Genomic DNA, 27,529 nt, shown 5'->3' with positions numbered 1-27,529 from the left:
TGGTGGTGGTGATGGTGTCTTTGTCAGTCTTGACTCCTGGTGACTGCCTGGACAAGTCCCTGGAGTTCTCTTGGCAAGATTTTGGAAGTGGTTTGCCCTTCCCTGCTTCCTAGGGCTGAGAAAGAATGACTGGCACAAGGTCACCCAGCTGGCTTCATGCCTAAACTCCCGGTTTCTAGTTTGATGCCTTGAGTGTTGGGTTTTTTTCAGATTTATCCTTATTTATTATTTTTACAACTCAAGGTGGTGAACATACCTAATACTCCTTTGTCCTCCTATTTTCCCAACAACAACCCTGTGAAGTGGGTTGGGCTGAGAGAGGATGACTGGTCCAAAGTCACCCAGCTGGCTTTCATGCCTAAGGCGGGACTAGAACTCAGAGTCTCCTGCTTTTTAACCTGGTGCCTCACCTCTAGACCAACCTAGCGCTCAAACTGGTTTAGTGGTGTATTATTTATATTCTTTCTTCCTCTTTTAGATGCTCCAAAACTGTTGTAACAAAGAATGTGAGGCACTTAAGGAGTGACAATAGCAGGGTCATTACAGTTACTTGGATTGGTAAGAATGGGGACACTGGTATGTAGTGGGAACGCAGTATGAGTTGGGGTATACCCTCATCATGTGCTTGATGGTATGTGACTGGCCCAACCCCGTCTCCAGTTTGATGGCACTAAAGTTTGCTCTATTTTGTTTAAAAAACAGCACATTTGTATTTTCTGATTCTACATTCTTTTCCTCTAAACTGAGTGCATGTTTTGCTCACTGATGAATGATGGTGGGGAAGCCACCTTAGCTTCAGCTCCCAAATAATGCAAATAGGACAGTTCCAGCTGAGTGCTTCCCTATTTTGTGTGTCCAATTATCCTGGGCCACACCAAGACACAAACAAAAGCTCTCTTTTGTGTCAAGAAACACATTTAACTTTACAAACATCCTATTATAGTTATTGTTTATAATAAGTTTTAAAATGAACAAGTTTTAAAAATTTACCCTTTGACCCAGCTAGACTACTTCTGAATCCCATCTGTGGGATGTAGACAAAGTGACCACCCCCAACCCCCACTTACACTAAGCACTGGCCCCTGTCCTTTAGATTTCTAGTTACAATATAGGATGAAGCAGACACAGCACCTTTCATCCATTTCCTGCAACTGTACTTTTTTCCCCACTGTACTTCCTCTGCCCACCATGCACACTGAAAAGGTGGTGAAAAGGTACAGGCACTAAGACAGCAGAAGAATTTGCAGAAGTCCTCCGCAGGAGTTTTTAAATGGCAATAACTTCTATAAAAGTTGGTAACCCCTGACTAGAAGGATCAATTAACTAGAGAAGAAGAAGACAGGGGATAGGGAATGAGCCAAGACAGACACATGTATACACCCACACCTTTCAAGGGGACTTCTCCACAAGTCACAACACAGACACCTGGTTCCAAAAGTTTTATTTCCATCCATCTGTAGGGGTCTAACCCCTGGCCAAGGACAGGACAACGATGTCCTGCAGGACATAAGTCCAATCACTGGAAAGCGAAGAGCACAGCCAAAGGCCTCGCTAGGAGGCAGAGTCAGAGGCCTCTGAGCTGTCCTTGACATCTGTGCTCTCTGTAGCCTCACTGACCTCACTGACGTCCTTGCTGTCCCCACTGTCTTCAGCCCCAGGTCCAGTGCCCACAAGGGTTCCTGGGCATCTGTCATCCCGGCAACACTCGCCCACATGGTTAGTCTTGAGATCACCGCCCTTGTTCTCAATGGAGCCCAGCACAGAATGCTTTCCCTTCTCTTTCAGTTCCACCTGCCTCCGCAGCTGTGAAGAAGAGATGCTTGCTTAGAATACAGTATTCTGTCCAAGGGTGGTATTAGAGAGGTATGATTACACAGTTCTCAAACACACAGAATCAGCAAAAAAATATGCATCCACGTTATTAACCTTATGTTGCCTCCAAGGGTAGTCCTGTTATGGTATACTTCAGGACAAACAGAATGCCAAAATCAGAGAAGCAGCCATGGGGACTACTTTCAATATTACATGTTCCTGTTCACAATTCTGCAGCCAGGCAGCATTTTCAGACAAAGACATGCCAGGGTTCTAAAGAATTTGATGAAGAATGAACAGATGTGCTGGTCTACACTTATCAATCATTTGGCCTTAGCTCTCCTTGCCAGCAAGAGAGGCAAAACAGAACAGGACATGGTTTGTTTTTTCCTCTTCTAACAACAGAACCAAAAACTAAGAAGAAACTCTGCATATGACTCTGCTTGTTTAATGTAGGGTACTATTGACCACAAATGTTTATGCCATGAAAGTTTTGCTAGTCTTCAAGGTGCCACATGTCTCTCTGTTGCTTTAGGTTCAAAGTCAAGACCTAGCTGACTTTGGCTGGTCTTGAAAAAAGCAAAGCAAGGTTGGTCTTGGTTATCACATGACTAAGGAATCCTAAGACTTTCAAAGTTGAAAAAAAAAAAGGCCTGAAAAAGATCCACTTCCATATTAGCAAATAATCTGCATGAATGCTTCCTTATAGTCAACAAGAGTCAAAATCAACTCAAGGGAGTCTTTACCCATTTTTACAAACTGGTAAGACATTTCCAGAATATATCAAATATAGCCCAAGATGAAAGAAAGACAGCTAGATGCTACAGCTTTCATGCAAATGTCCCCTTTCTAGGCTGCTCAGCCCACCTTCAGATTGAGAATTTGACTATCAAGACATAGCTTATTCAGAGTTATTTGTGCTGTCATGAAGGCAAATGGAGCTAAGCTTTTGTTCCTGCCAGAAGGCAGGCTGGCTGTCCATCCATGTCTGCACATTGATGATTCTGACCTGCTTGGTAGGGCCACTGCAGCTAACAAACAGCAGACTTAGGATAACAAGGCCGTGTTCTCCAGCACAAGTCCACCAATAGAATCTGTGCTCACCTCCTCTGCCATCTGTGTCAAATCACGCTTCATAGCATATGCATCCTCCCCATCAGCATAGTATTTAGGCTCCACTTCACTGATCCTATGGGAAAGAACAAGCATGTTTCCTCTTTTGAAAAAACAAAATCAAGTCTCCAAAATCTCCTTTCCTCACAGCTGGGACAACAAAATACAGAGAAATGTAAGCTGGAACATCCTAGGTTTATACCCATGTACTAATATGCAATGTGATACTCTTACAAGCTCAGACTCCTTCCTATAATAGAAAATTCTGGCCTACACTACAGGGTTGTTATAAGTATTACTGAGATAAAGTATTTACATGCTTGGAATATTCAAAAGGTGAATGACTAGACAGTCATACTCTGAGAAGATTTACAGATGTTTGGAAAGCAAGTGTTTTCAGGCAGTCAGAAAAAATATCTGGCAGGTTTTAAGATGATGCTTATTTTAAAAGTTGCTCCTTGTTAGTTTTATGTTTTCTCAATGCTAAAAAAACCCGTATTTTAGAAATCCAGATATCTTAATCCATACAATTCTAGTTAATATAGTACTACAAAACAAGCAAAGCTGTGTACTCAGGTTCACATACAGGAGGATCAGTTGCTAGCACCTTGCCCGAATAGCCTTCAACTAGGCAAGGCCTTTGCATAGGATCAACCAACACAAGATATCTCCTATCTCCGTATGTACTGGATTACATCTCCTGTAATTCCCATCCCATGTACTCCCATTCCTGTGAAACCATCAAGGAACTCACAAGCTTGCAAAGTAATTAGTCTGAGAGACTCTTACCCCTTGAAAACCATTCAGTGTCCTTTGTAATCCAGATAGAAAGTCCAAAGCTCAATTTCCAACAATGTTCTAACACCAAACAACTCTTCCACCATGCCTCCCCCCCACCCTTGTGGTACTCACTGGAAATTGAGCGTGTTGGAATAAAGGTGTAATGCAGCTCGATTACTGAAAGATGAGAGAGAGAAAATGCAAAATCATCCACAGAAACTAAAGGCAGGGAGATTCAAGACCCATAAAAAGAATGGGCCTTATACATTTCTTTTTACAGCTATTGTTAAAATTGGAATTTGCTGTTCTCTGTTGAGACAATACTGACAAATGTAGATGGTTTTAAAAGGGGACTAAAATTCATACAGAATTGGTCTATTAGTAGCTACTAGTCTTGATGGTTGTTTACTACCTCAATCACAGGGAACGTATCTTAAATGTAAGCTGCTTGGAAGCAACAGTGGAGAGAGCTAACTGGTGCCTTCCTATCTTTGCTTTTAAGCTTCCCAACTTCACCTGCTTGGACAGTGTGTAACCCAGAATGCTGGGCTAGATGGGTCCTGGCATAATCCAGCAGAGCTTTGCTTAAGTAATACAGGCAAAGTTTTCCACATACCCTCATCTCTTTTTCCTCTTTTACAGCTACACCTAAGCAGAATAGAGCTCTTCAATCTGTATCAACCTCTTGGTGGACCCTGGTGGACATTACATTTATATTCAACTTAAGTTTCAAGAGCTCACAAATGGAAATTCAGTGTGAAGCCAGTATGGTCAGAATATGCCAAGAACAAGGACTGAATCCAAATCATTCAAATTCCCACTGGAAATAGAAAGAGCACTGGGTTGAAAACAACGTATCAGTAAAAGGCAGATGGCCCCCCTGAAGACCATGGAAGAGAGACTACAGACTAATGCTACTTACAAAGTTATGCCACAACCATACCTGCAGTTTGGTTCAGACATGTCTCTCCATAAATACTGAATCTATGTAAATAGCCCTTTCTCACATTATCCAATTTGACAATGCACAAATGAACAGAGTGTGGGGATGTTGTATGAGTCACTCATCCTAAAATCTTCAGATGTTGGTAGAGGGGATGAAAAATGGCAGGTCTACCTTTCTGAATACACCCAAGCTTATAATTATATAGTAACAATGGTAAGTTTAGGCTTGCCTTTTTTAGAAGGGTACTGCAAATAAATCTGAGCAGGGGATAGGAAAACTCACCTCTTGCGAACATGCAGTGAGACATATTTAGCATTGAAGTTCTCAATCATGGCTCGGGAAGCCTGGTCCATCAGCTTTTGAGCCAGCCCCAAGCGACGGTGGGAACGCTTGACTGCCTACCAAAGAGGAAGAGCAATGAGGATGATGTAAGTGCCTTATTTCATCAAAAAAGAGAGCCAGGGGAAGATTTTACAAATTGATCTAACTCAGTATACTGCTGCCACTCATGTCTAAGCTTATCCTAATTTTTGGGAGGCATTTGCCGGCATCACACTGATGTACAAATATGGCTGCAGATCATAGTGATCTGACTCCAAACAACATTTTAGCAAAGATACAAATGGCTTCCCCTAACCTCCATTACCTATCAAGGAGGTCCATATGGCTACTAACATGATTGTCAGCAATTAAACAATTTCTTTCTCCAACTGCTGTGTGCGGTATTACTCTCAGAATCTCACAGAAAAAAAGACCCTCAGTTATTACTCAACAGCGGATCAAGCCTCGAGTTCCAGCTCTCAAGACCATCTCTGCAACTACAGTATTTCAGAATTGCTTTTGAAGGATCCCATCTCATAATTTGAGTTTAATCCTAGTAGAGGGTAGGAAAGTGCCCTCTCTCCAATCCAATGCTCTCTACTTGCCTTAGTTCAAATACCTGGCCTATCTCAGGGTCATAACCGGGGGGGGGGGGCAAAGAAATATTACCAGAGATGTGATGTGTCCATGGGGGACATCATCGGGGTCTTCCTCCCTAGAGACAACAGTAAAAATTAGTTTAGTTCTAACCACACACAAGTCACAGACAAAGATAACCATGTGTATGTTTGCATGTATTTGTAAAAGGAAGTATTTCCCAGTCTGGTGGTCTCTATATGTGTGGGATTGTAACTCCCATCATTATGATAGAGCTTGTAGCCCTACACAACTAGAGGATTCCAAATTGGGGAGGCTGCTTTAGACAATATGCTAAATCAAAAACCAAACAACCCCCCATGTGGTTTAAGTGTCCTGTGAGAGCTTGGCCCCTCAGAACATAACAGCAGCAATGCCAAAGACTTATTTCAGCATTCTGCTTCCACTGTGGCCAAACCACTGCCAATGGGAAGTGCACAAGCAGTCTATGAGGCCGCCAGCACCCTTCCATTTGTGGTCCCCAGCAACTGGTACTGATAGGTACCCTGCCTCTAATACTGGAGGTCTTATACAGCCAGGATGACTACTAATCCTTGAAAATCTTACCCTCAATGAATCAAATCCCATGCCAGTACCTTGAAGGAGCAAGATTCATTGCCTGAAATACCATACTATTCTCTTTTTGTACTCATCTGTATCTTTCAGTTCAAAGACCACACAGAGACTGCATCCTCTCCTCACAGAATGCATAAAGCCAAGAAAGAGTCAAACATACATACATAGTTTATCAAAAGCATAGGTTCAGATGAAGCTAACAGCAATTTCCTGGATGCAAGATACAAGGATGAATTCCACAAGACTGTGGGAAAACCAGTTTGGTCTAGCGGTTAAGGCACCAGGCTAGAAAGCAGGAGACTCTGAGTTCTAGTCCAGCCTTAGGCATGAAAGCCACCTGGGTGACTTTGGGCCAGGCACTCTCTCAGCCCAACTCACCTCACAGGGGTTGTTGTTGTGAGAAAAATAGGAGGAAGGAGTATTAGGTATGTTTGCCACCTTGAGTTATTTATAAAAGCAATAAAGGCGGGATAAAAAAAAATCTAAAAAACATCTTGGTAAAGCAGAGCTGTATCTAAAACAGAATCTGAGATCTTACTCTGGACCATTTTCCTTCTCAGGACTTTCACATTACAAGGGCAATAACTGGATTTCAGCTATTTCTTCTGAAAGGGAGCTGATGGACTTAGGACTTTTTAAACAGCTAACAGCAGGTTCTTTCATCCTTTCATCTGCCAAATTATATAATTTTAATTATATCCTATGACAGTTTGCTTGTGAAATGAGGAAGTATTTCCCTGTAGCTTCTTCCAACCCTTTGTCAAAATGTTGTAATAGCAGAAGCTCCAGCGTATCAATTCAAATCTTATGTTTGAAGTTATTAAGTTTATTCATTCTGAAACAACAACAAAAATCATTTGCTTCTGCTGCTTGCAATGCCTAATAGCTACAGTACAAGCAATTGCTCTATTGGCCCTTCAAGTGCTAAATCAGCTCAGGTTGAGAAACTTCGTTTCTGAACTACCAATTCATCCTTTGATAATGGAAAGAAGGTTTACAGTTAAATGAATACATTTTTTATCATTAGAAGCCAACATTCAACTGTTCCTTGCTTGCTCCTCTGCCTCAGCTACCCCTTGTTGTTCATTAACCCCTTCCTATGTTTTTTCAGCAGCACAGCTCCTTCAGAAAAGGGTCTGTCGTGACCACTTTCCATACCTGAGAAAACTATAAGGTGGAAAAGAAAGAACACAGCCTTCACATTGTTCTTTGGAATTCCATATGTGAAAATGCCACAGACTAATAAGAGAATGAAATCTCAGAGTGGACAAGCCAAATATTCCAATACACTTAATCCACTGATTTTATTATTTAAAAAACAAAACCAATCCACAAAATTCAACAAAAGGCTACAAATTCCAGTCATGGCTCCTTCCATATGTTGGCTCCCTCTCCCTCATGCACTGATATTATCTAACCTGGTAATGAAACATCTGCAGGAAAACAACCAAGCCTAAATAACACTGCGAATCCAAGAGATTATTGTACCAAGTGTTCTAGAAGACCTGGGGATCCTTAAAAAACAGTTTAACTGTTTTGTGATCTCCCTGTAATCTGCCCTCCCAATCCTGCATTATTTCATTCATTCTTAGAATACACTTTATCTTCAGGATCATGACTAATCATCAATAAGGCAAAAACGAGGTTATGCACCTTTAGAATTTGAATATACACACACATACACGATGTATGATAAAAAAACAGATTGGAACTTCTCACTGCTGCAGCATAAGAGATTGCAAACATGTTTTTTATCTATATGTACACACTTATTAAAATCATCCAATCAGGGCACATACTCACATTTTAGCTAGCACATAGCCCACAATCTTGCCATTCTCATCTTCAGCAATGTAGGAGAGCTGGAGAGAGCAAGGAGATTAGACACACAGGCCTTGGAAAAAAACCCGGAAACTAAAGGGAATCATCCAAATTGCTTCTTTTTCATAGAGAAAGTCAATCTAGCCAGCTCAACATTTGACTTTTTTATCAGTTAACCTGATATACTTGCATAATCTAAGTATTCTAAGCATATATATTATTACATTCATAGTCTTTCATTAAATTAGTTCACTTGAAATTCCTTCCTGTTAACTGTTGTTCCCATATCACTAAGGGTATAATTAGCTGGAAAAAAAATTTACTAGGTTGAAACACTAAGAACTTGTATAGGTTATTCCCCAACATAGGATCAATTGTCCTTTTCCTGCTAAAACTGATAAGGGAAACCTGTGACCTGAATTTTGGTGGAGTAATTTCAGATCATTTTTCAGGATTGGGGGACAGTTCAGGAGATGACAGTGGGGAATGGAGGCCTCCGGCTCCTGTTCCTATGCTTAATGCCCACAAATCATCAGCCATACCATTTTATAAGTACACAACTGGGGGCTTCCTACATCCTCCAGAAGGTAAGAAAGTTAGTTGTGGCCTGACCCTTAGAAGTTGCCACTCCTGTGCTAAAACAGGCCACTTGTCAAATATGTTCCAAAATAGGGAGCATATGCTAGGACACAGGGATACATGAGAAGTAGTGAAAGGGGAGAATAGCTACAGAAAACCATCGCTGCCTTTGAAAATTTACAGCTACCTGCTATTTGTTGAGGAACAATTATGCTACTTTATGGTTGAAATGAAATTTGAACTAGAAATTTGCCAAAACAATGGATGAGTTTTAATTCACAGCTCTGAGCCTAGACTTACGACCAAAGAGCCAAGAACAACTCTGAGGAGCCAGTAAAGTATTACTATCAAAACCTGAATAGCTTACGGGAAACAATGGCCATCTGAAAGTTGGAACAGAGCAGACTGAGACTGAGGGAGCATACCTATATACTTAGAAAATGTGGAAAGTCTGGATCAGAGCTAGTTTTCTGAAGAGGCGTCACCTTGCTACTATATCAATTCCCAATGCCAAGTCAAAAAAGATAGGACAAAGGAAAATGTTGTGTAGAAGAAACCTGCATCAGGCCCCTTTGAGATCAAGCTCAGCCCTCAGCTTTCACATCCTTCACAAACATTGTTGCTGAGCAGGAATAAAAATGTAAAAGGAATCACCTGTGGCCAGGAGAGTCCATGATAGAAATAGTATTTCATCTGATAATTCTCTGGCAAGCAAAGGAGGTTGCAATGTTGCATGTTCATCAGGTCCTCAGGCTGATAGTGAAGAAATGGAAGAAAATTAAGTCAGAGAAAAAAGAGGCAGCAATTCATTCCCACAAGATGAGCCTGCCGATGCTGAAATGACTGGAATTTCTGCAATCAAAGACAATATAGCACTGCACCAGCCACTGGGCCACTCAGTAAGGTGTGCCTGTCTCCTTCAGGTCCTGTTTTTCTAAACACACCAAAGTGCTGACTTCAGAAACAGAAACTCACCCATTGATTAAAATCATCTTTTTGGATCAAACTGATCGCAAAGCTCTGAACTGTGACAGTCATTTAAATGAAAGAGACATTTACATGCCATATACCAAACTCTGCCTATTTTATCCAGCATTTAGTTTTGGTCAGGAGATATCCAGGTGCCAGATGACACACACAGATTCCAGGCAAGTTCTAAACAAAGATATACTGCTCCTCACAAGGAAGTTTCCACTCTGATCCTCACAGCTATCAACCTCCGCGAGGCACACCCTGGATCCAAAAGCGTAGTTCTGTATAAGACTCCTTCCCTGGGACAGCGGTGTTGGCTACCAGCGGAGAACCTGGGTTGGCCTAGCTACCTGAGGGGCCAACTTTAAAATGTTCAATTAATATCCCACAAAAAATCTGAAACTGATGGACTGAAGTCCTTCAACAAGAAATGTGCAATGAGAATTAGGAGAAAACGAGAGGGAAGCTTCCACACTGTCACCTTAATGAACTAGGGAGGGAGAAGGATTGAACAACGGCCTTCCCTACTTAGCCTTTACCTCAAAACAAAAGGCTAACGCCTTTTCCCGCTCTCGCCCCAGCCCACCTCCTGTACCCCTCCCCCCCACCAGCCCCAGCCTCGAACCCGCGCGTTCCGGATATTCATGGTGACGGCAGGGACCCTTCCTCGGCTCGCGGGATAGCTACCACCATCAAACTACGTTGCTCCGGGAAAAAGACGTGAGTAGGTGGGGGGGAAAAAAACGTGTTCCTCTCCACTACGCAGCCAATGCCCGGGCAGAGAAGGAAGGGCCGATAGCCAATCCCGACACAAATTCTCATAATTGTTCCATCCTCTTCTCCAGTTAAAAAAACCCTGTCTAAGGATGGTATCCTCAGTATCCAATCAGAGCTTGCCTAGGACTGGTCATTCTGACCAATGGGTACGCGGCTTACTCTTCTCCCACGTTCGTGTTTTTTTTTTTTAATTCATCTATAATTCCATTCGATTGGTTCTTCCTCCCGTGTCCAGATTAGGGAAGCCTTGCATTGTCCCCGCCCCTTTGGAGTCAAGAGAACAAATCATTTGGGGGGACAAATTCATGCCGCGCAAAATTGCTTTAATTGATTGCCAGTTAAACCAATCCTTCGCAAGCAGAAATTGAATGATATATAGGGAAACAGTAGCGATTAAGAAATGGGGATATGGATTGGTGAGTGGTCAAATTCAGAAATCAATTTAGAGAATCACTCAATAGACCAAAGAAAAGGGTAAGTGGATACGTAATCTAAGCAAATAACAAATCTACAAAATTACCGCTTTTTTTTTTGATAAATCGCTTGCTTATCGTAGCAACTAAGTTATGAACCGGTGTGGTGTATTGGTTAAAGTGTTGGACTACAAGTGGAAAAATTAGGAGTAGAAGCTCATTGGGTGACTGGGCAGACACACTCTCTCAGTCCAACCTGCCTCACAGGGTTGTTGTGGGGGGAAATAGGAGGTGGAGGGACTGTACCATGCGCACCAGGTTGAGCTCCTGAATGAAAGGCAGGATAGAACTGAAATAAATTAATTTCACAATTTGCATTCTCTAAAGATCACAATCTTGAGCCTCAGATCCATCTATTAAAAAGATTATAGTGAGTCTCCTCCAAGGCTGATGTAAACCTCACATCACAATCTATATGAAGGCACATAGAAATATTAAGTATTTGTGCAAGGTGAGGAAAAAGTATAACAGTAACCAATAAATAAGTCAGTCAAACTAGTACCTCTAGCACAGACTCCCCCAGTCTGGCATCTTCTCAATATGTCGGAATACAATTTTCACCACCCCCAGCCAGCTCTGTTGGTCAATGACAGCATTTGGTTCTACCTTCCATTCTTTCTGCATAACAGAACATCTGGCCAGTTTCAGGACTGTATTTAATCTGGGAGCTGGCAAGAAGGATGTTATCTGGAAGGCTTAAACAAAGTTACACTTTATTCTCATATACATATACTAAAATAAATTAGATAATTCAGTCTGACGACAACTCAGCTGAAGCAGTTGCCTCATTTAGGAAAGGGCTAATTTGGCAAACTAAGACTTTGGATGCTACAAATGGAGGGTTCTAGTATTAGCTGTCACCAGACACATAAGTATTCTGAGTCTTCCTTCTTAACCAATTTTTGTGGAAGACTGAAAAGTGCACCCAAGGGAGGTTTTTGGATCTTTGGACTGATAATGTTAATGATTTGGAAGCAGCCATTGTGTGAAAACATGAGTTGGAAGGGGAGGCATTTTTTTCCCAACTCTCTATAATGAGTGAAGCAGGATGACTGTATAATAGAAGCCTCATCTGGAAGTTTTTTTGGCTATTGAACAGTTATCTGTTTTCTTTAGGTTTGAAAGGAACAAATACATTTAAAAAAAATGTGTTATGTTCCTACAGGGTTAGAACAGATTTTATGGGCTTGTTTAGAGAACGCTTATTGAATGAGAGTGTAAGTTTGATCAACAACAGTAGTTCCTTCTGTTTCCAGAAGATGGCAATCATGTGGAGCCTTTTCTACCACAGTGAATAGAGGCCATTCTACCACAGCTGAAACCACAGTAGCAGAACGCACTGCAGTTAGATTAGTTGCTGGCTTCTGAACTCAGTGAGTGTTTGGTAAGGACTGCAAATGAGCCTTGCTTAATGGTGTGACATCTGAATGACCCTCAATGTGTCAGGTTGCTATTTGTAGTTTACCTGAATCATCATCTTTGTGTGCACTGAAAGTACCTGCAAAATATCAGTCATCCAAATTCAAATACAAGCAGGGCACATGTCCTCTTATTCAGATCAAGATGGATGTAGACAAGTTTCTTACAAAAAAAAAAAAAAAGCCTGCTTAATTTGGTTTCCAAGCGGGAAGATTCCCTGAATGTTTAAAATTCATTGCATCTGTAATTCCTTTATTTTGGGAATCAGTGGATAATAGAGCAACCTCCATGACCTTGTTTTTCAAAGTTTCATTTTTATTATTAGAAATAAGTCACAAACTGCAATCCTATACAGGTTTTAAAAAGGAATAAATTGCTGTTTAATGGGACTGAAGCCCTAATCTTAAATATTACATATTAGGAAGTTAAGATAGAAAGGAAGAAATCTCCCAATTATTCGTATCATGCCACTGTCATACATTTAGGCTATGATTTTTAGCAAGCCGCTCTCAGACTTAGAACTTCTTCCTTTCTCCCCAATTTGCAGTATCAAGACCAATAATACAGCAAGAAAGGATGTCTGAAGTACTCTGAAAACCCAAATGCACCAAATAAATGAGAAATTATCTTGTTTATAAAGATATTAGACAAGCAAAGTGCATCAAGGAACAGCCTACGCAGATTTTAAGTAAAAAAGAAAATATGGCAATGCAAATACAGAAAAACAGATCTTACTTTTTGCTTTCCAACCTTATGTGTCATTCCTCAAAATGAGATGACTAAAGATAAAACCTAGGCTATTAGGTAGTCCAGGATTTTATTACTAGTATCTCTATATTTTCCTTCTATTTAACCAAGGAATTTTATGGAATCATGTCCTGTTTGTGGGCTTCTCCCTGGCATCCAGTTGGCCATTACTGGAAACAAGTCATTAGATTAGTTAAGTCTTACATAGATCAATATGTAACATTTATGTATATACACACACACATCCATACCCATATATACACACACTAAAACATTCAAAGAGTCAAATGAATAAGAAGATCCCTAATGCCAAGTTAAAAGAATATATCTAAAACCTTTTTAAAAATTGGACTGAAGGCCAAAAGTAGCTCTGAAAAGTTTGCAGTGCTGAGTTTGGAATTGATACAAGAGGAAGCCTCTTCTTGCATATCCAATAAGTAGATTTTACAAATGGTAGTAAGTATCCCCTAAAGGGAATCTGTGTCCTCCCCAAAAGAGGAGAAACTGGATTGGATAGGCAAGGGGGTTACAAACAGGCAAATCTGGCAGATGGGTAAAGTAGGTTTATGGACAAATTTGAAATTATTTAGTCTAAACATGGACTATGTACCATGCCTTCTGATGTCAGCTGCCTCAAATCTCTTATCTTAGTCTGACTACAAAGTCAGTCATCATTCTCGGCTTTACTGGAAGAGGAACAACTCCTAATGAAACCCAGAGTAAAAATCCCACTGGATATTTCTTCTATCGCAGCACTGAATTTCCTCTATTTCAGCCCCAGGTGCATTACAAAACCTGGTACACAGGCTTACTCTCCTCTGCTTGCCTTTTGGGAACTTCTTTCTGGATGTAAAGTGCCAAATCACCTCAGAATGAAAGTTGGAGACAAGTGGATCAAAATGCTGTCTTTTTTTTTTTTTATATATTTCATATAGGAAAAGGTGAAGTGGTCAAGGCACTGGACTAGAAACTGGGAGACTGAATTCTAATCTCCCCTTAGGCATGGAGGCTGGCTGGGTGAGTCCTCTCAGCCAAATCCACCTTGCAGGGTTGTTGTTGTGGGGAAAGTGGGAGCAGGAAGCACTATGTACGTATGCCACTTTGAGTTCACCAAAATAAAAGTGGGATATTTGTTTTTGAGAATGTTTTATGTCTTTATTGCACAGATCCACGTGAAAGGGCACATGTTTGGCAATGACCAGCAAATAGTCCATGATCAAGGAGAGAAAGTAGGCATCAAAATATTTTCCCATCACAATAGAAACTGCAAATCATTGTAACAACATTTAATCATTATCTGCTCTTGCAAGCTGCCTACAAAAGTGGCAGAAGTATGGCTCTGTAACATCTGGCAGACTTATTCATAATGGTGTTGCCAGATCACAGGTAAAAAATAACCAAATTTTTTAATCTGAACTGAGAAATGATTGGGACTTTCTTTTTCTAAAATAACTAAAAGCAAAAAAAAAAAAATCACAAGTAAAAATGGCTGTTTGGGTTCTAAAATGAGAAGTGAGTGGTTTTGAAGGGGGAGTTTCAAAATAATCAGAAAGGAGTGTGTTTATAATTAGACTCTCTTGGGAGCAGAAGATGCAGAAAATATAGCCTTTTACAAAAGTCAAAAGAACATTTCATTTCTGAATGGCAAATTTTCTCTCCACTAAGGATTTCAGAATTTCTTCACACATATAGAGAGCACGAGGGACATGAAAACAACCTGCAAAGAGAAAAAGGAAAGGGTTCATCTTTCTCATCTTGCCTGATCTTCTGAAATACTCAAAAGCTTATATACCTGGCCCCCAATCTGATTTTTCTATGTCCTCCAGAGCCCTTTTTCACCACTACAATATTGCCAAAAACAACAACACAGTTTCCTCTTATGGGAGGCATGAAATCCAGAAAACTATAATGTAAGCCTGAAACCACAAACAGGTAGACCATGCCAAGAAACCAATGCCATACAGGTCAGGAGTACTGTTATTGTTAACAGCCATAGTAACAGCATCTTGCAAGTCTGAATGTGCTTCCCTCTCCCTCACTTTGTGTGATCCAGGGAGGGGCTTGTCTGAGATGTTTTCTCACGTTATTTTCTTGGCCCAGGCTCAAGCCCCTCTTATCTGACCATTGCCTTGGTAGCAGCTCTTCCTCTGTCCTTCAAGGCCATTCTCTATGCCCTCTACAAAGCCCTAAAATTGTGTTGCCTACAGAAGTGGGCAAGAGTTTAGATTTAAAGAGTTTATAAACTTGTTGCCTACTTCTGTCCTAAATGAAGGCATTTGCCCCTGTAAGATTTTTGGAACTGTTATGGCTAACCCAGTCAATCTTTTCTTTTTCCAATATAGCAATCTAGCAGGTCTCAGTGGCAGATACAATGCAATATGGCAAACTGAGGCAGTCCTTTCAGACAGGAAGTTTGGATACAGTGGATCAGTGTTTTTTATTTCAGTAGCACTTTTCATAGCACTTTTTGGCATGTGTGTGAGTGTGTGTGTGAGAGAGAGAGAGAGAATAGGATGAGTTGGTTTTTTATTTTATACCTTCCGATCCAACAGAATTTTGAGAAAAAAATACATAAAGGAGCTCAGGATTCTATTTATCAGCAGGATAACTTTCTGAAAACAGAATGGGATCAAGTTTTGTCTGGCAGAGAAGCCAACTAACAGAAATCCAACAGGGGCTGATGAGACAAAAAAGTCTGAGAACATTTCTCCAGTGAATCCATATGTGAGAGGCAGATGCCAACTGCTCTGTTCTTACACACCTTTTTCCATTTTCCTTCCTGGGGGGGCAGCTAGAACTTTCTTTTTCCTCATTAGTATTTTCTGCAAGTCATCAGAGTAGAGAGAGCTGTAGGAACAAGCTTGGACCAAAATACTTTGGAAGAACCGTAACCAGGAGGGTAAAGTTAGCAGGGCAACTAGGTAGAAGCATCAGGGTCATTTATCTGTTTTTGGTATTGCTTTGCTCAATTATGTTATTCCTCTTATACTTGCATTTTCTGTCTCTCTGTTGATGATTACTAGCTTTCCTATTGGCTTCCTGTAACTTGGTTTAACAATTCTATTCTTCAAGTACTCATTTAGCTATATTAAAATATAAGTTCTGTAACCATGGTTAACACCAGTGCTGGGTTTTTACTGAGGGCATGCTTTCCAAAACTGCTTGGCCCCAGTCATCCTGTTTAAAGATTAAACATGGAAAGAAAAGTGGTATCTTCCTATTCAAGAACAAGTGATGGTTCTTTAACTAACTACCCTTGGTGGAACTTTTGCCAAAGGGAACACCATGGAGGGAGGGAGTGGGTGGGTGGGTAGAATCCCAGAAGGAGACCTGGCAGGCTTGTATTATGTCTTGATGATGGACAGCCTACAACAGCAGGAGACCTCAATAAAGGAAGCTCAGACAGGGATAAGGAAATGAGTTTCAATAGAAGATAATGTATGTAGCTCAGGGATGAACTGTGGAGTTCTTGGTGCTGAGTTTGGTTGTTTGCTTGCAGACATTTCATTACCCGACTAGGTAACATCATCAGTGCGAGTCTCGATGCAAGTCTCAGTCTCTTTCTCTCTCTCCCTAGAAGCTTATATTTCTATGCAGATGGACTGTGTTTCACATGCGTTGCAGGGAGCTGAGAAGCGCTCTTGCTTTATTATTATTTTATTTCTACTGATTTTCCATTCACCCACCTAGCTTCAGGATAAAGCCCTCCCCCCCAATATTATTTATTATTTTACCTTTAAATGGCCCTCCTTTGATTGTGAGAGCCATCTTGCCTTCCTGGGTCAGATACCCAAACCATTCTCCTGCCACTGGATCACGGAACTAAGGAATAAAGAAACATGATAGTGATTATGCTAACATGGAACAACCAAAGAGCTGGACTGATGTGGAAGACAGGATGCTGGACTAGGATAAGGGGGAACTACAGTTCAGTGGACAGCTAATATATTATCCAGTAACACTGCAAAGATAAGATACAGTTATTCCATACAGGTTATCAAGTTCAAGATATGTTAAAAGGGCCCATAAATAGGAGCCACATTCCCAAAAATGACTGTTTCTCAACTCCTGTCTGTGTATCAGCGTCACTTTTATATGAGATGGGCAGCTATATAAATATGATTGATAAATAAATAAATATAATTTTTATTCTTTTGCATATACAGAAATGTTTGTTGTCTTTGTTTAGCACTGCAAGTCTAACGAGGAGGCTAATAAAACAAGCGTGCAAATCTGGTAGATAGCAGACATCTGTGATCAAGTAATAATACTGCTGTGTTGCAAAGGGGTTTGTTCTGTTACAAGCAGTAAGAGGATAATGAACCAGCATCCTGTTGTTCTCCCTAGTATCCATTTAGGAATCCTTCCAGAATTTATGAATACTAACCCTTCACGGTGCTCTCTGCTATGAGCAGGAAGGATGTGGAAAAGCATGAACAGCATTGTCTGTGTCTGAAGGCTTGAGATAATGGAAGAAATTATGATAGGAATTGTCTAGAGAAGAATGCCCACTTGGGGAAAAGCTGCTAATAACTTCGAGGCCTCTTCTAGACACATTTAGGGCTCATAGCTACAAAAATAATGGGGGTGAAAAACAGGCTATATTTAAAGGAAAGTCAAAGCACTCGATTTCTGCTTTGATTATGAAGCTGTGAAAGTGCTTGACTGGCACAGAAGACACCTAGGTTCAAATCCCCACCAGCCATGGACCTCACTGAGTGATTATGGGCCATCTACTCTCTTTCAGCTCAATCCACCTGAGAGAGGAGTCGTTGTAGGGAAAAATGGGAGGAGGAAGTGCTTTGTATGTTGCCAAAGAGCTCTGAAAGGAAAGGTAGGCTATACAGCTAAAAAATAAAGAAATAATTGCACACTTTACCAAACACATTAGGGTGCTGAAGTTCTTCCAGATACTAGGAAAACAACGTATGCTCATATGAAACCATATTTGGTCCATCAAGCCTAACATTGTTTGTTCTGAGTAACAGCAATTCTCCAAGGATTCATACAGTGTCTTTACTACAGAGCATTTTCTATTCCTGTCTCCCCACCTCTTTTCTAATTAACTGAAATCCACCTATTTCTCAAGGCTAAACAGATCCCATGATTCCCAGCACTCAGTCTTCAAATGTACCTTAGCAAAGGTGTAATTGGCCACCTGGTGGAATAACTCCAGAAGCTCTTTGTCTTGAGTCTCAGCAAAACCCATCAGGAACGCAACCATGGCCTCTGTGTGTGGCCACCAAAGTTTCATTTTCCACTCTAGCTGCAGAAAGGGGTGAAAGGAAAATAGAAAAAGGAGACCCTAATGGTTGGTGGGGGGCATCTTCAGCTTTGTGGTGAAGGTAAGACTTTATGGTCCATACCTGTGTGGGGCAGAGACCATCAACATCTTGGAAGGCAAAGAGTCCCCCATGTTCAGGATCCCAGCCTGACTGGAATGGCTGTTTCATGAATTTGTCCACTGCCTGGGACTGGAGGTCTGAGTTGTGCTGGCGCAGGGCGCAACGGAGCAAGAACCAGCCTGCTTCAATTGCATGACCTCAGAATAAACAGGAAGGAACAACCCAAATCATTCAGAAAATCTAGCTCCTAATTTCAGCCAATTCATAAGTAAAACTTAATGCTGCACATAACCTGCAGAGTTCAGAATCCTGGTTGTGCTCTAGAATTCTTAACATCTCCAATAGCAAAAATACAGTCATACCAATACTTATTATACTCCCTAAAGTCATGTTTTCAAAGAATATGGATCATTTGTTCAAATTGTGTATATATGAAGCAAAAACCCTTGTGATTTGATGATGGTAATGATAGAGTAAGGATAAAAAACAATGCAAGCAGAGAAAAACAGCTGTGTAAAGATCTCAGCACAGAGAAAAAGATCTGGCCAAGAAGCGAGACTATTTTAGGCAGCCCTACTTTAGATTGGAGAAATAGTTTTTACTTGTTCTCCATTCAAAAGAATCCCTACGTATAGTAACAGCAAGTTAAGCATAGCTCTGATGTGTTTGGTAGTTATATAACAAAAAATACAAAAATCTAATTCCTACTTCTTCAACTTATACATTAAAAAAAATGCCGCCTTTGAGTCATTCTTGACTCCTGGTGCCTGGACCAGTCCCTGCAGTTTTCTTGGCAAGATTTTCAGAAGTGGTTTGCCATGGCCTCCTTCCTAGGGTTGAGAGAGGGTGACTGACACAAGGTCACCCAGCTGGCTTTGCGCCTAAGGCAGGACCTAAGACTGTCTCCCAGTTTCTAATCTGGTATTTTTAACCACTACACCAAACTAGCTCTCATATCGTATGTTAATATAATCCACAAATATGCCTTTGAATTTGTCTCTATAGAGGAATGAGCTGGAAGCAAGGACCTTTCAGATGTTTTAGACCAATATTCATAGCCCCAGGGAACAAGGAAACCATAAGGGTTTGAAGGAGTTACAGTCCAAAATATGAACCTAAAAATCCTGAAGTTACTGGCAGTTTATGAGCAAGTTGCTTACGGATATAATTACATATGGATGACTATAATGAAATATGGTCATCCTTTATTGTGTAAAATTTTATTTAGATGTACACGTTTGAGAGGCTCTCATATGTGTAATTTGTTTTCTTCTTTTCCTATTTTGTTTTTTATGTTTAATTAAACAAATAAATAGGTGATCTAAATTAAAACAGATTCATAACAGAATATATATACACACACACACAGGCACACACACACAGTTTAATACAATCATATATACATACAATATACATGCTGTATATCAAATTAGAGATATTGGCCTTTGAGTCACTTTTTACCAGGATTCTGCTGCCTTCCCAAACACCCTGGCAATTCCTTGCCATCTTCAGAAACGTTCTCCAGAACTGCGGCACCATTCCTCTACGAGAAAACGAGAGATAGCAATGTATCACAGGTAAGGCAAACATATTTATGGAGGGGGAAGCTGGCCATACCCACCACTTTACCTGAACGTGACTAAGTATTCTCTGAGCAGACCAGCTGTCCAGTTCCTTGAAGCGGCTTGCAACCTCCGCATCGCCTTCTGACACCTGATCCACCAGGTTGAGGAGCATCATGGGAACAGCCATAGAGTCATGTGGGAGAGCGCCTGCCAGTTGTGGACGACCCAGCTCAGAGGGATCCTCTCTCACCCAGCGCACAATGGCTTCCATCATTGCAAGGGCCTCCCTCTGCCAATACAACCACAGTTTCACCCTTCAGGTATAGAGTTTCCATTCCTAGGTTCCCTTCTGTCCCCACAGTAAACAAGGGCTTAACTATGGAGGCACAGGATGGGACCTTACAGCACAGAAGCTGTTGAGCAGCAAGTGGTTTGAATCTGTCTGAGCTCAGAACAGCTTATATAGGCTTATCACACTTTACTCACTTCAGGATCTTTTTGTTTATACCAGGATGGGGTGGGACACATCTGCAACTGCCTAGCTCTTCATCTATGGGAGAAATAAGTAGGGCCCATAGCTCTTCTTGCAGGCCACTACTTGTAGAACCAAGCATCATTCCTGCAAGACATTATTTCTGACGGGCCATTTCCCATAGAAGTCATTGCAGATATTCTTTCCCAGGTTCTATCAATAGAACCCATGTATCCATAGAGACAGGAAGCCCATCTCTAACTGCAGCATCATGAGGTAAAGCGGGCCTACCCAACTTATGTTGTTTTAACTATGTGCATCAGAAGTTGTGCCTGATTTCAGGAAAGGATGCTAATCAGAAGGAAGGAAAATAAACAGGTTTGAAGACCATGGTTCTTCTCCAGCAGCCTCTCCTAACCTGGCTCCCTCCAGATGTATTAGATTATAATTGACATAATTTTCAGCTGATCCAACTAGAGACTTGGCAGTTAAAAACAGCCCAAGAGATCTGGAAGGTGCCAGATGGGGAATAGTAGTAAGAGAGTAACAGGAATGTTGATATTAGCTCTCCCAGTCTCACCTGATAATGAGATTCCCCTGTAGCTCGACCAAGCTCATCCAACCCAAGAACATAGAAGCACTCGCTGAAAATGGTACGCTGGATTTTCACAGGCCGGCCATCACGGGTCAGGACAAAGGCACATTTCTGGGAAGGTGGGGCCACTCGTGCATGCCTCAGCAGGAATTCCCCACCTTGGAAAAAGAAATGGGTTTGGATCGTGGTATCTCACCATTACTCTTGCTACCTTGTGCCCAGAAAATGAGCTCAACTCATCCCCTCACCTTTTTATAAATGCATCCCCTATGAAGCTCTTCATAGAAAGCTTCATAGAAAGCATGGGGGCCAAGAGACCAAGCTGGAATCAACTCTACACTGAAAAACATCAGGCAGCCTTAACTAAAAGTGTCCTGTTGCAGCTCTGCAGTTCAAATTTAAAGATTTACCTTCAGGGTTGTTCTGTGGATTACTAAATTACTGTAAATGCCAAGTATTACTACTATCCAGTTTATGAGTTTCATAGAATCCTAGAATGGTAGATTGAAAGGGACCACCTGGATCATCTAGTTCAACCCTCTGAAACATGCAGGAAAACCAAGTACACCAACCTCAAGAGGTGGGTGTCCCACCTCTTCTTTAAAACCTTCAAAGATGATGAACCCACAACCTACTGTCAGAAAGTTTTTTTTCTCTACATTTAAATGAAATCTAGATAGTTTCAATTTATATACAATATTTCTGGTCCTAGTTTCTGTGCCTATGGAAAATAGTTCTTGATCATCCTCCCTACAGTTTCCCTTATGTGCCTATAATGTCTTCCCTCAGTTGTCTTTTCTCCAGACTGAACATCCCTAGGTCCTTTAGCCTATCCTCAGGATATGATCCTCAAGTCATCTTTGTTGTTCTCCTCTGAATCCTATAGAGAATCATATAGAGTACTCCAGGTCAGGTTTCACCAGTGTCAGGAAGAAAAGAATAATGACTTCATGCATCTTTGCTACATCCTTTTAATGCAGCCCAGAATTGCATTAATCCTTCTAGCAGCTATCTCACACTACTGGCTAATGTTCAGATTATTGTCAATGACCACACCCAAGTCTTCTTCAGATGAAGTGTTTCCAATCCATAAACCCCCCATTTCGTATGTTTATTCCCAACATCCACTGCTATTCCAAAGCATTAGACCTTTTCAGGTTATCTCCTCCTCCCTAACTTATCCACCTATCAAAGACTTCAACCCATCATAAATTTTGAAAACTTGGCCTGAACATCAAGGCTTTCCAATTTGTTTAAGGCCAGTGAATAATTTCTTTAATTTTCAAAGTTTGTCGTGGACACTTTCTCAAAGTGAGTGCCATAGTCAGCTTCAGAACACCTATTTACCAACAAGCAAATTAGAGAGTTTCTCATTTCATCACAATCCCTTAGTTATTTTAGGATATGCTGAACCATCTAAACTCTCTTTCTTTCCTGGATTGTGAAGACACTTCCAAACAAAGGACTTCTATAATTTTTGGTTGCAGCCTTCTATAATTGTTTATTTTCTAAGAATGTTTTGGGGCTGTATGTTGAGCCCACAGACTTTCTCATCAATAAGAGTTAAGTCTGAGGGTGGCCCTTTGCTTTGGAAAATGCTACCTTCTCACTTTAGTTTCATTAAAATAAATTAAAATTGGTGGGTCAAGGGAGATTAGCTGTAGGTTCACTTGGAGCCCTTGGGCTTCACACTGATAACATAAGCATAAACACAGCAAGGAAAGTTACCTGCTTTTGCTGCCTGTAGGAGTTCAGGACGCTGGAATCTTGGTACTTTTCGATATAACCGACTATACATCCATACCTTGGAAGGAAAGGATTGCAGAAACGCAACTGAGTTCTCTGGTATGGATCATCACCCATTGCCTAACCAAATGTGGTAAATCTTTTTCTTGCCAAGAGCTGTTCCTTTGGATGAACGAGAAAACAACTGGGCCTGCAGCCCAACATGAACAAAGTCTATAGGATTGCTCTGCACTCTCTCTCTCTCATATACCCTACATTTTTCCCCTTCCAGGGTCAATGCCTCCCCCCTGGTTATTTATTTATCATATTTATATAGCCGCCCATCTCACACAAGGTGACTCTGGGGGCGTACAACAATTAAAAAGAATAAATACATAAAAACAGTTACAAATAAAAAAAACTGTAAAAACACACAAATTCAGAGGGGATAAAATTAAAAAGGGAGCCACTGCAAAATCTCATAGCCAGGTCTTGAGGGACTTGCAGAATGATCAGAGGGATGGGGCTAATCTCACTTTTGTAGGGAGAAGATTCCATGAGGCTGGCGCCACGGCAGAGAAGGCCCGCCTCCTGGGACCCGCCAAATGTAATTCTCTGGCAGACGGGATCCGCAGCATGCCTTCTCTGCCAGACCTGATGGGACGGGCAGATGTAATCGGGGAGAGGCAGTCCCTCAGGTAACCAGGCCCCATGCCATGAAGGGCTTTAAAGGTCAAAACCAGCACCTTGAATTGGACCCAGAAGCAAACTGGCAACCAGTGCTGCTCACGGAGCAGAGGTATAATATGTACCACCCTAGGGGCACATATAACTGCCAGCACCACTGCATTTTGCACCAGCTGAAGCTTCTGGATACTCTTCCAGGGCAGCCCTGTGTAGAGCACATTACAGAAATCCAAACAGGAGGTGACCAGGGCATGAGTGGCAGTGATTAGGTTCCTCTGATCTAGGAATGGGTGCAACTGGCACACAACACAAAGCTGTGCAAAGGCCCTCCTAGCCACGACTGCCACCTGTTCAAGCAGGAGTCGTGAGTCCAGGAGGACCCCCAAATTGCGCACAGGGTCTGTGGGGGCAGTGCAACCCCATTTAGTACCAAAGAAGGCATAGCTCTAGCACCAAAAGGCCCCAAATCCCACAGCCACTCAGTCTTGCCAGGGTTCAGTTGAAGCCTGTTGTTCCCCATCCAGACCCTCACAGGCTCCGGGCACCAGGATAAGACATTCACAGCATCACTTAATTCCCCAGGGCAGAGATGTATAATACTGATGATGCCTCACCCCATGGCGATGGATGAGCTCGCCCAGAGGCCTCATGCAGATGTTAAATAGGAGGGGGGAGAGCACTGAACCCTGCGGCACCCCACATAACAGGGGCTGAGGGCAGGATCTCTCCTCCCCAACCACCACCGACTGGAATCGGCCCCGGGGGAAGGAGGTGAACCAGCACAACACAGTGCCCCCCCCCCCCAAATCCTCTGAGCTGATCCAGAAGGATACCATAGTCGATGGTATCGAAAGCCACAGAGAGGTCAAGTAGGGCAAGGATGAATGCACAATCCCTATCCTGCCCTCGCCAGAGATCATCCAAAAGCACAACCAATGCTGTTTCTATCCCATACCCAGGCCTGAATCCCGACTGAAAGGGATCCAGATAATCCACTTCATCCAAGGCCCTCTGAAGCTGTTCCGTAACCACCTTCTCAGTCACCTTCCCCAAAAAGGGGAGGTTAGATATTGGACAAAAACTGCCCAGTATAGTGGGGTCTAGTGATGGCCCCTTGAGGAGTGGGTGAACCAAGGCCTCCTTAAGAGATAAAGGAACAACCCCCTCCCCTCAAAGATGCATTAACCATCGCTAGAACCCACTCACACGACACACACACACCCAGGCTGCTTTCACAAGCCAGCAGGGGCATGGACCTAAAGAACAGGTGGCTGAGCTCACAGCTCCAAGGACCCTGTCCACTTCCTCAGCTCCAACAGGTTCAAACCCTTCCCAGATAACAGGGCAAGACTCCTCTCCAAGCATCTCCTCTGGACCTGCAGTAAAGCCAATGTCCAACTGAGAACGAAAGTCTAAAGAAATATGTGAGAGCTCAAGACTTGCTTGGGAATACTACACTGGAAAATGTTTCCCTCAGTTTCCCAATCTGCTAAACTTTTTACTCTGTTTTGTATGCATCTGTTACCCAAAATCTCAGTCTTATCCATGCCATCCAAGCTCACAGGAGCCATCAACCTGGGTTTATGGAAATTAAAAAGTGTAATTTACAATAAGCCTTATTTCAAATTCTAATCTCTTTAAACCCAAAATTATGACTGCTCCAGGTTGAAAGAATGTGGTATGTCTATAACTTTGATTAAAGAGCCACACACAATTAGAAGAAGTAGCAGACGTTCCTCCTTTTTGGCTTAATCTACCAAGTGAGCAAAACAGCAATGGGAAAGGATGAGCAGGATCTCTCTAGTATTAAAAGCAAGGCATTCCACATTTTTCATATGTACTTGAATCTTTTATCTTTTTTTTTTTTTTTTTTACTTCATCCCTTCCAAGTGAATCACTGAAGCCAGGATTTGACACAAATTCCCAAGGCTTGAATTTTCTTGACTTGTACTAAGGAAGTTTGTCTGACTGATCTGTTCCCTCAGTTTACCTTCCCAACTTTCAATAGGAATAAAAACAGAAAATCTGAAGATTACCTGTCGACCTTGCAGCCAGACATATTTCAGATCATCATAAACTTTTCCAGTCTGGTCCAGACATGTAAAGAACCCTCTGGAGAAAAAAAGGGGGACAGCAGTTAGAACCACAAAGGGTCTGACATTTCCTTAGCTTGGTTTCCAGAAGTATAATACTATACTACAACTCCCAGAATTCCTAGCCAGCAAATTAAACTTCTCTGAGAAAGAAATGAGGAACTAAAGAATGATTCACAGAAGGAACACTAACTGTTAGCAATAATTTTTCAAACAAAGGCACCTATAGCTGGCTTCTTCAAGGGAAATCATTTATCTTTGCAAATTTTGGATACTGTTAAAGAGGACAGAGAGAGCTGATCCATGCATTATACTAAGTCACTGTTTGCTTATCCATGGTTTGCTGAAGAAACCACCTTTAGTGATGTTCACTAACCACAAGCAAAGTATAAATTAAGCTTAGCATGGTGTGTGAATCTAACCACCGCCAGATCTAATATATGGAACACGACAAATCCAGAGGTTGCTGGACATTAACTCCCATTATTCCTGATTACCAGTCGTGCTGACTGAGACTGCTAAGAGCTACAAATCCACAGTGGCTGGGCTATATGGAAACAGGATCCCCCCCCCCCCTTGTCCTAAGGTCGCTTACTGCATCCCATTTTAATAGAGTTTGCTTAAAAAGCAAGAGTAGCACGCATACAGCTCCTATTCAATTCAAGTACGCTTTCGGAAAATTCATTTTAAGATAGGTTCTATTCAGATCACTCTCTCGCGCGTGGCTATCTGAATTTCCATTTACTCAAGTTTCCGAATTCACACGACACTCTGGACTATAACCCAACCACATCTCCTTGGCTTGCACCGCACACGAAACCTAAGAGTTGCTTTTCACAGATCGAAGCTCACCCATATTCCTCATCATGGGAATGCCGTAGCCAAAAATCCACCACCGAGTCCAGTTCTTGAGAGATCCGTTCGTGCCAGCTGTGCAGCGTTTTCTGCCAATCCATATCTGCTGCTTGGTCACACTCGGCTCTGACAAATCCAGAGATCTAACCGCTGTTGCCGCTGGTGGAAAAAATCGATGTATCAGCACATTCTCGTACGTGAGCCAGCCTTTTTTTTAAATCTACCAAAAGTTTTGCAACCAATTAGTGAGTTGCTGATCACATGATTTGCCCGAGTCACCTGATAACTAGTCCAGCGTGGTGGGGGGGCGAGTTGATCTGTGGAGGTTTTCTCCAGATTTTAGAATCTTTTTAACCCTAAAATTGCTGTGAATTGCTTCCGAGCCTGGCAGAATAATAGCAACAAACAAGATAGCTGCTATCTTTAATTACCGCGCCTGTTGGTGTACATAAAACTTCCCCTTCTACAATCTACACAACTGTTCAGGCCCCAGAAGTCGATTCTTTGCGTATAGCAGTTTAAAGCGCTTCTGGAATCCGTACAGGGCAACTCATTATTCATACTGGGGGTGGAGACTAATCTGAGAAACAGCGATTTATTTAAGGCAGGGGCGGGCAACGAAGCTTTCTTCCACTGACAGATTGTCCTCGTGATTCTTCGTGTGTAAATGAATAAGGCGCTTTCCACTTCTAATGATTTAGTAATGGTGACAGCCGGCGGTGTTTTTTTTCCCCCCCTCCAGTCTAAAATTAGGCTGGAGAAAACAAGAAAGATGGTCGAGAAACAGGGGCAGATTTGCGCGAGAGTATCTGCGCGGAGATCTCCCTTCTCTCCCTCCTCCCCCCCCCCTTTCTGGCTTCCTGAACCTTTACGCAGCTGTCTTCCGCTGTTGGGCTTGACTCTGTGAAAAACAATGTATCACATTCATCTAAAAAGATGGAGATCCTAGATTTAAACCGACTCCACCACTCCCAAGAAGACAGATTGGGGGTGGGGATCTCTTTCCATGACTGCATTGTCACTGAATCTAAGACGACGAGCTTTCCCATTTTTAAGATACATTCGGGGCGGGGGGGGGGGCACCCCTGGCTGTAGCTAATACTGACTGAGCAGGAGAGAATTCCTCCCAGCGTTAAAAATGCAAAAGACCCGTGTCTTCCTTTGCATATAGGCACCCTGTACAAGAGAATTCCGGCGCAGGGAGAACTTCTATATAAGAA

At 41.9% G+C, this 27,529-nt stretch overlaps 3 protein-coding genes and 1 long non-coding RNA gene across 4 annotated transcripts in view; 2 read left to right on the top strand and 2 right to left on the bottom strand.

Moving 5' to 3' along the window:
• Positions 1–1,424: 1,424 nt before the first annotated feature.
• NAA10 (N-alpha-acetyltransferase 10, NatA catalytic subunit) lies at positions 1,425–10,339 on the bottom strand. The gene is made up of 8 exons (XM_007420507.4): positions 10,182–10,339; positions 9,239–9,337; positions 7,988–8,046; positions 5,642–5,687; positions 4,934–5,049; positions 3,838–3,882; positions 2,917–3,001; positions 1,425–1,803 (listed from the first exon to the last, which is right to left on the bottom strand). Exons 1-8 carry the CDS (start codon positions 10,200–10,202, stop codon positions 1,552–1,554), a joined length of 723 nt encoding a protein of 240 aa, XP_007420569.1. The 5' UTR covers positions 10,203–10,339; the 3' UTR covers positions 1,425–1,551.
• A 300-nt stretch (positions 10,340–10,639) lies between these two features.
• LOC148216252 (uncharacterized) lies at positions 10,640–14,087 on the top strand. Its single transcript, XR_015795638.1, has 3 exons — positions 10,640–10,807; positions 12,063–12,190; positions 12,773–14,087. It is a non-coding gene; the product is annotated as an uncharacterized LOC148216252 (long non-coding RNA).
• Positions 14,088–14,101: 14 nt separating this feature from the next.
• Positions 14,102–26,830, bottom strand: RENBP (renin binding protein). Its single transcript, XM_025165739.2, has 11 exons — positions 26,589–26,830; positions 26,307–26,468; positions 25,398–25,473; positions 22,678–22,753; positions 20,935–21,107; positions 19,947–20,171; positions 19,779–19,860; positions 18,339–18,514; positions 18,107–18,238; positions 16,707–16,794; positions 14,102–14,689 (listed from the first exon to the last, which is right to left on the bottom strand). The coding sequence occupies exons 2-11, from the start codon at positions 26,408–26,410 to the stop codon at positions 14,604–14,606; spliced, it is 1,218 nt and encodes a 405-aa protein (XP_025021507.1). The 5' UTR covers positions 26,411–26,468; positions 26,589–26,830; the 3' UTR covers positions 14,102–14,603.
• The window catches only part of LOC103067281 (ras-related protein Rab-7a-like), a 9,439-nt gene continuing 8,332 nt past the window's right edge, over positions 26,423–27,529 (top strand). Inside the window, exon 1 of the mRNA XM_088137742.1 lies at positions 26,423–26,502. The gene's annotated coding sequence lies outside the window, so the exon portion shown is untranslated. The remainder of the gene's footprint in view (positions 26,503–27,529) is intronic.

This window comes from Python bivittatus, unplaced genomic scaffold (genome assembly GCF_059951505.1).
Source record: "Python bivittatus isolate LINGU-HERP-01145 unplaced genomic scaffold, Pbiv_v1 ctg000220_np1212, whole genome shotgun sequence".
Classification (NCBI taxonomy): domain Eukaryota; kingdom Metazoa; phylum Chordata; class Lepidosauria; order Squamata; family Pythonidae; genus Python; species Python bivittatus.
Note: the sequence above shows the minus strand (reverse complement) of the source record. Positions and strands in the feature narration are given on the sequence as shown.

Excerpts from the sequence above, each read along its gene's own strand:
- RENBP (XM_025165739.2), bottom strand. The coding sequence starts at position 26,410 with ATGGATTGGCAGAAAACGCTGCACAGCTGGCACGAACGGATCTCTCAA. Across the intron at positions 16,795-18,106 it reads CCAATTACACCTTTGCTAAG|TTCCGTGATCCAGTGGCAGG; the intron begins GTACATTTGAAG and ends TTTATTCCTTAG. Across the intron at positions 14,690-16,706 it reads CAAAGGAGGGCCATTTAAAG|GTTGTTTTCATGTCCCTCGT; the intron begins GTAAAATAATAA and ends TTCTCTTTGCAG.
- NAA10 (XM_007420507.4), bottom strand. The coding sequence starts at position 10,202 with ATGAATATCCGGAACGCGCGG. Across the intron at positions 3,883-4,933 it reads TCACTGCATGTTCGCAAGAG|TAATCGAGCTGCATTACACC; the intron begins GTGAGTTTTCCT and ends CTCATCTTTCAG. Across the intron at positions 3,002-3,837 it reads TCCAACACGCTCAATTTCCA|GATCAGTGAAGTGGAGCCTA; the intron begins GTGAGTACCACA and ends TCTTTCCCATAG.